The sequence below is a fragment of the Anneissia japonica genome, unplaced genomic scaffold (genome assembly GCF_011630105.1).
Source record: "Anneissia japonica isolate Jap-2015-1 unplaced genomic scaffold, ASM1163010v1 scaffold288261_len294488_cov152, whole genome shotgun sequence".
NCBI lineage: Eukaryota > Metazoa > Echinodermata > Crinoidea > Comatulida > Comatulidae > Anneissia > Anneissia japonica.
Genome location: NW_022688238.1, coordinates 90,801 through 98,678, shown reverse-complemented (window position 1 = coordinate 98,678; position 7,878 = coordinate 90,801). Strand labels below are relative to the sequence as shown.

General features: G+C 30.0%; 1 protein-coding gene across 1 annotated transcript in view; it reads right to left on the bottom strand.

The window, feature by feature from the left end:
* Positions 1-5,743, bottom strand: part of LOC117121444 (sodium- and chloride-dependent neutral and basic amino acid transporter B(0+)-like) — a 72,823-nt gene extending 67,080 nt beyond the window's left edge. Inside the window, exon 1 of the mRNA XM_033266659.1 lies at positions 5,553-5,743. Within this exon, the coding sequence (XP_033122550.1) occupies positions 5,553-5,564 (12 nt within the window). The 5' untranslated portion in view covers positions 5,565-5,743. The remainder of the gene's footprint in view (positions 1-5,552) is intronic.
* Positions 5,744-7,878: the final 2,135 nt, after the last annotated feature.

Here is a 7,878-nt window from a genome sequence, read left to right as displayed (position 1 = left end):
ATAAATCGTCAAAGAAAGGTAAATACAGTGTTTCGCATATTTTTCATTTAAAGTGACCTGGGTGGCCGCACATAGAAAAGGTATTAATCTGATACTTAAGTGCTATCTTCGCAATGATAAATGACTCGCTCGTACTACATGGAGCTCACAGTGTAGTTTTATATCAAATGAGGAAATTATTAGTACCTGCTAGTACTAACATGTCTATAGATAGAGTTTGGCAAAGTAAGTTCCGAGTGACTTTTTCTATACGCACATGCGTCACATGACTTACACAGGCCGAGTTGTTACCAAAACAATAACATTAGCCATCTACAAACTAACGCGATAGGATAGAAAGTTTGGAGTTATGATAGAGGATTGATATTATATTTTCTAAAATGCCGTTTTTTCGGTTTGGTCTTACCACAATCGTGTTCACAAAAGAACAACAATGTATCTATTAACTTAAATTCAAAATAGAAAAAGGATTTAGGGGTCGGAAGAATAAGCATTACATTAAACACGATACCGCACACAGGCCCCTATTTCGCGTGCACTGTGCGGTACACTGTGATGAATGCCACTGAGGCATGCGCCTGATATTTCGGTACATTAGGCCTACCACCTATAGTACGGTATCTTGTTATACTACAATAATGGCGATGATATAAAACATAAGTAGCAGTACTAGAATGATGAAAATTATAATGTGCTAGTTAGCTTCATACATGAAAGAATTTTAAACAATTTCATTTTTTTAAGATAAATTGTTAATATCAACAGTTATCAAAGATTATTTCATTCTTCTATTAGTCTTACGTTTAGGGACAAACTTTGAAAATAGCCTCAAGGAAATTGGTTTTCAAATTTCGAATAAAAATACCATCATGATCACTTCATGCAATGCCTGGATGAGGAGTGCCAGAATGTTGCAATTATTTGTTTAAATATGATAAATTAATGTACCATTAATGCTATGTTCATTTCGTCTTCTTGCAAAGAAGAGACCATATGATTAAAATTTGAAATATCTAAAATGCTAGAGAGTTGTGTTTGTAAATTCCACGTTGTAAGGTAATATTGCACTCATAATAAATGTTAAAATGTTTATGAGAGACAATGTCGAAAGCTTTGGAAAAATCTAAATAAAGCATGTCAACCTGGCCATCTTTGTCCAGCATTGAACTAATTTCTTGAATAACAGTAAGAAGTGTGTCAGTGGACTGACCTTTTGTAACTTTCATCACGAACAATTGGAAAATTAACAATAATTCTCAATGATGCGACACAATTCTCAATGCGACGTTTTAAAAAAACTAAACAAAAACTTGAACAGAATTCAATTCAAGCCGATCTAAGGGGGTTTTTTTTAGAGAAAATTCCCCTAAACTTTTTTCTCCTTAAAATAGATATATCTTATGTGTTGACTCCCTTTATAGTTCTGATTTTATTTGTTTAATTATTTGGTCTCCATTTTAGCTCTAGAAGGTTACGGATCTCTCAAGTGTTTAATATTCCTTTCAGCTATGTTAATGCTTGTAAACTTACTTTAATTTCACGATTATTATCTTTTTATATAATTCACATGTTTTAAAGAATGGCGATATCGATATTTTGTATAATACCAAGTATCTCTAAAAATTTTATTGTACGTAACATGTATATGCAATAATATATATTGATATTTTCAATTCTACATATATTTTTATATTGTTATATTTTAATCATCCAGTAAATGGCGATGTATCGATGTTGGTGTGGTAATGAATAGAATGAAAATAAATTTAAAATAGAGCATAAAGGAGGAGCAATCTGTTGAGCACATTCCCTTGTAACAATTTGGAGAAAAAGGTTGCTTGTTTTTGCATTTGACCATTAATACTATCTACTATCTGAACTTTAAGCAAGAAATGCTCAAAATGAATACAATAAGAAGAACGTAAGTTCACTTAGTATATTTAATACACCGCTCAATGAGTCGTCATGGATTTACCAATAGACAAATTGATGAAATTTCATCTACACCAAGTCTTACATTTTACAAGATGAGTTGCCCATGATTAGCACCTGGTTTACTGCTAATAAGCTTCTTGTAAATACTACAAAAACAAGTTATGTTTTATTTCATAGCCGTCAAAAAAAGATTAAGCTAGATAAAGATAATCGTAATATTTATCTCAATGATATTATTATTGAAAGGAAATATGAAACTTTTTTTCTAGGTGTCGTAATTCATGAAAACTTATTATGGTCATCTAGTCATCATAAATATATTGCAAATAGAATTTCTAAATCGATAGGTGTTATTGATAAACTCAAATATTTTTTTCCGCAACGTATCTTATTTACCTTATATAACTCACTTGCTCCCTTATTTATAGTATTGCAATATTGTATGGGCAGCCGACTATCCAACCAATCTTGATAAATTACTTAAGTTACAGAAACGTATTATACGTATTATATCCTTATTCCCCATTGATTCTCCGTCCGAACCTTTATTTAAGAAATTAAATATTCTTAATATTTATGATCTTCACAAAATCCAAATTTCCTCTTTCATGTTTAAATATGTCAATGGACTATTACCTTCATCGATTTCTAATTCATTACCAAATATCTCTAATTCACCTAGATATAATTTAAGAAAACCTCATAAAATTGATGTACCGTTTCTAGATTAACTAAAACAAATCTTTTTATTACTATAACTGGCCCTAATTTATGGAATGAATTGGATGATCAACTAATAAATTGTAATAATTTACTAACTTTTAGAAATCGTATGAAAAAAAATGTATATTTTTAATTATTCTGACCAGTAATGTTTTATAATTATGGTTTGTGCTATTATAGGTCTTGATTTATTCATGTGTATTATAGTGTAGTGTATATCTATTTGATTAATTTATCTTAATTATTATTATTTTTATTATTATTATTTTTTTCTTTTGAATGGGTCAGTTTGAAACAAGCTGATGCTTCTAGACCTGATCCAAACCATAATTTCAATATCTATTATTTTGTTCTTAACAAATGTGATTGACGTTAATTTTCATATTTTTCACTCAAATTTATTATATTTTATGATTATGTTATGGTTAAATAAACGTTGAAGAAATTAAAAAAAATTGAAATTGATCTTTATATTCGTTTCTTATGTATGGTTTATTTAAAGATGTTTAGATAGAGGCAACCCTCAAGTAATGAAGATCTGTTTTTTTTTCTTGTGTTTCTTGTTCCCGGGCATTAACTCTTTAAGGTGTGTATATGCTAAAATTGACAGTGCTAACACTTCTCCCCTTAAGGGAAAGAAAGATTTATGTAATAATATTTTTGATGAATATAAAGTAATACTTCTTACATAGATAATGCTAATAAGTAAAATTAATAAATTAATCAAGAGTCATGCACAACGAAGTGTACGTACGTTGCAAACTAAAATAGCAAAATCAAACAAAATATATGTATGATAAAATATATACGATCAAAATCTAATGTAACTATATTTAAAATGCAAGTCAAACAAATTATTAAAGTTTCAAACAGTAAACATATTAATAATTTCCATTTCACAATTTAGACTCGAAACAAGCATCAGGGAATAAACTCCACCTTATCAATCTTTGATTATTATTTTACATTTTATGTAAAAATGAAAGGAGATTATGATCACTGAAAACAGTTATGGGTTAGTGCTAAAATAAGAGCAATCAACTAATCCTTACCTACATTTACACCTCTCCCGCATACAGGTATGAAAATGAGTGAAAATTATAAACAGGTGGGACTATTACACGGGACCTCCGGTCCTACTTGATCACTGAAAACAGTTATGGGTTAGTGCTAAAAGAAGGGCAATCAACTCATTCTCAATCACGGAGTAATCCTTGTAATGATGATTGAATATCTTTAAGAAATAGCATACAGGAAGATCGATACTACCATCATTATCTCCCTGTATAAAAGACGCCCCAGTCCCAATATCACTAGCATCAACAGCTAATTTAAAATTAGTACTGTAATTTATTGCTGAAAGAAACGGTGTGCTTTTTAGTAGGGCTTTAAGTTTATCAAATATTTGTTGTTTAACCAAATAAACTACATTTGTCCTAAAAATGTTACAGAATCATGGCAAAATTTACTTTTAAATAAATTGACAGTCAAGTTTGCTTCTGTGAGCTTGGTCACTTTCCATTTTAGTATTTCTGCAATTTTGCCAGTAGGCTTCGGGGACTAATTGATAGGCCACTGTGGCTCTCTATTTTAATACATGAAATGAAGAACTTCGTTAACTTAACAGTGGGTGTAAGTTTCCCTATAGTTTTACTTGTGTAAGCTATTTTATGACTTCGCTCCTTATTCAACATAGCTCACATGACGTTCAAATGAACTACAAATTGTATTCCACCTCAAAAATAATTAACAAATTGATGGAGCAATCCATGAATCGAACAGCTTACTCGTAATAATAATCAGCATCCTTTAGAAGAGCAAGGTTACTTATAAAACCCTTTAAAAGTGTTGTTGAATCAGAGGGAGGCATAATTAATGCACGTAATTATGGTTCTATGATCTGAATCGAATTTAGATGTTATCGCGTTTAAGTCCAACGGATACATGCGTTTGTTGTTATCAACCTTTGAAATGTTTGCACATTTTTAACCGTTTTTTTTTACATTGTTTTATATAATCATTCTATGAACATTATCAAAGATTTTATTTTGAGACCCCAGACCGAGGCTCTATGCAGACCTATGGCTCAGACTTAACTGTTGGAGTTGTTGACCCCTTCCCCCGTTAGAAAATTGTGGGAGCCATCACTGAGATAGGTTAATAAATTTTGGTTGAGATGAATGAAAGACGCCGAACTTTAGACTAGTAGAAGCAAAGTTATATATATTTTTTAAATGACAAATTAATTATTGTTATGTATAGAGTAGCTTAATTTGGCATTTACTTCAATTAATTTACTATTACTTTATTTTTTACAAAACTTGGTGCTCAGGCTCCCTGAAAACCCCTTTTTAATACGCCACTTGTTCCCTTCGGTAAAGTAGAAAAACTTTTTAGTGCAGCGGCCGGGAAGCTTTTTGGGCCATGATCCAGATATGATAAGGGACCCGTGGTGTAGGGCACAACATTTAGTTTCTGTTTTCTATTGGGTTAAAGTGTAGTTGTATGTTAATACTCAATAAATAAAGAGGATTCATATAATTCTATAAAAAGTCTCATGAATTTTGTGCTCTTCGTAACAATGGAGTTAATTAATAATAATATCATAAAAGTTTTCTTTTTATATTTACTGCGCCCATCTGAATGTTGGCAAGTAATACGATATAAATTCTTAAGAAAGAAAGAATGACTTTATTATTAGGATTATCTTGTCGAAGACCCACTTGATTATATATAATACCAGAGTACACGGAAAGCCATACCATGTCATTTTAATAGCATTTGTATAATATGTGGTTAACAGTTTAAAGCTGAACATTATTATTATTATTATTATTATTATTATTATTATTATTATTATTATTATTATTATTAAGAGAAAAAAAAAAACTTACATTATTTGCCATATTTGCACCAGTTATTTAAAGCTTCTTCTATGTATTAACTACCAAGCACAAAATTTCCAACGGAGAACAAAACAGTTAGACGTACAAAATTCAAACCTCCTTCAACTTATAAACTTTGGTTGCCTTAGGATGTCAGTATTATACTATTAGATATTTCATTCGAAGCGGAACATGTGTCGTAATGCTTTAACAATATTGTTTTTTTTTGTGTGTGTATTACAATAGGCAGGGAATCCCCTACTCGTTACCTTCAGATTTCTACCACCGGGTTGGTCATGGAAGTTTATGCTAATTCATTGACTTAATTGTGAGAAAAGTTGAAGCATTGGAATTTGTTTGGGATTATTGACTCTATGCGTCAGCAGTTTACAAGCAATATCCTATTTCATCGTTGTACAATAATATCGTATATTCGAAGCGATTAATAGAGCTGCCTTTAGTACACTAGAAGAAAGTTATTATACAAAGGTTTAATGCTTGAACCATTTTCCTAAGGGCCTGCAAGGCCCGAAGGAAATTTTTTGAATGCAAATATATCCTACGTATAAAAAATTTTAAAATAAAATAAACAAACAAAAAGAGGTAAAAAAATTAGATCTTGAAATATAGAGTTCTATTGAATTAGACAATGCAAATAAAAAATAGGGTTCACTGCTGAGGTTGAGGGAGAAGCAGTTAAGTAACATAAAATGAGTGCGGTTTTTTCCATTTATACATACGATATGCTTATTATCAAACATGATATTAAGAAACAATATAGTGGAAAAATTAAAAAGAAAAAGAAAAAAAACGATTGAAATAAAAAAGATGAAACACAGATCTTAAAGTGTAGGGTTCTAATTAATATAGACAACCATGGAAAGAAAAAATTGAGATTTTTGTAATGTATATTGAAAGCAATTAAAAAAAAAACCATTATACAGTAAACTAAATTGGGTGCCGTCTTTTCCATCTATATGCTTGATTTATCCTTATTATCAAACATGATAGGTGGCAAAGACAAGCCAAACCAGTCACTCGTCGGAAAAATCAAATTTTAGTTATTAATACAGTGTTTAACAGTAAAATGAGAGCTATAAAATGGTAAAAGAATCATTTAAATCCGACACTTCGTTATGAAGTTACACGAGTTTAAACAAACAGCTGTTTAAAGAACAATATTTGAGAAATCAGCCTTCAAAGTTTACGATTTCAGGCATTTCTTAGGCAGAAACCATTACCAAATCGTTAAAAATTGTTGTTTCAACATTGAAAATGAGGAAAATAACAGCATAGCATGATGTATAGATATATAAAGGTTAGTTTAGTGCAATAAATTAGATTTCCAAAATTTCGAAATTCCAGCATGTTTTGGCCATTATCTCCAAAACAGGATTTGCGACGAGTGACTGGTTTGGCTTGTATTTGCCACAAATTAGGAAACAATACAGTGGAATTATTAAAAATAAATAAATAAAGTTAAAAAAAGAGAAGAAGAGTAAAATGGAGAAAAAGGGAAAAAGATCTTGAAGTAAAGATTTCTATTAGTATACAGTAGGCAATGGAAAGAAAAGGAAAAAAAATGTTCACTATTGGGGTCCAGGAACAAGCATTTAAATAACCTTAAAAAGGGTGCAGTTGTTCCATGTATAGGCTTGATTTATCCTTATTTTCAAACATGATATTAAGAAACAATATAGTGGAACAATTTAAAAATATAATAAAATAAATCAAAACGAAAAAATAAATTTAAAAAATAGATTTTAATGTATAGAGTCGTATGTAGGTCTATATTGACAATGAAAAGGGGAAAAACCAGTGTACACTGTCGGGGTACAGTAACATGCAGTTATGAAGCAACCTGTAATGGAATAATAAAATATAAATAAAACTAAAATTAAATAAAATAAGGAAAAAAATGTTTTCTATTTAGCTACAAAATCACCTGTTTAAGTGGTCAGATGTTCCCAGTGAAAAAATATAGATTTAAAAGTATAAAGTTCTATTATATGAATTGGGGAACAATTCGCTTCACGACTAAATAGAAAAATGGAGTAATATTCTGTGACTAATGAAGAAAAACGAGGAGTAAGAGGAAAGAATGTGAGAGGGAAAGGAAGAAGGGGAAAATACACTGTACATTTTTAAGGTTCAGGAACATGTATTGTTTTTTTTCTCTTTTTTTCATTTTTTCCTCGCCTTTGTTTACAAAATCTTCCCGTAGGATGTTCAAAATGAAAGATTTATTTTAATTAGTACAAAGTATGATGTGTTTTATTATTTTATTATTATTGTTATTATTATTATTATTATTATTATTATTATTATTATTTTT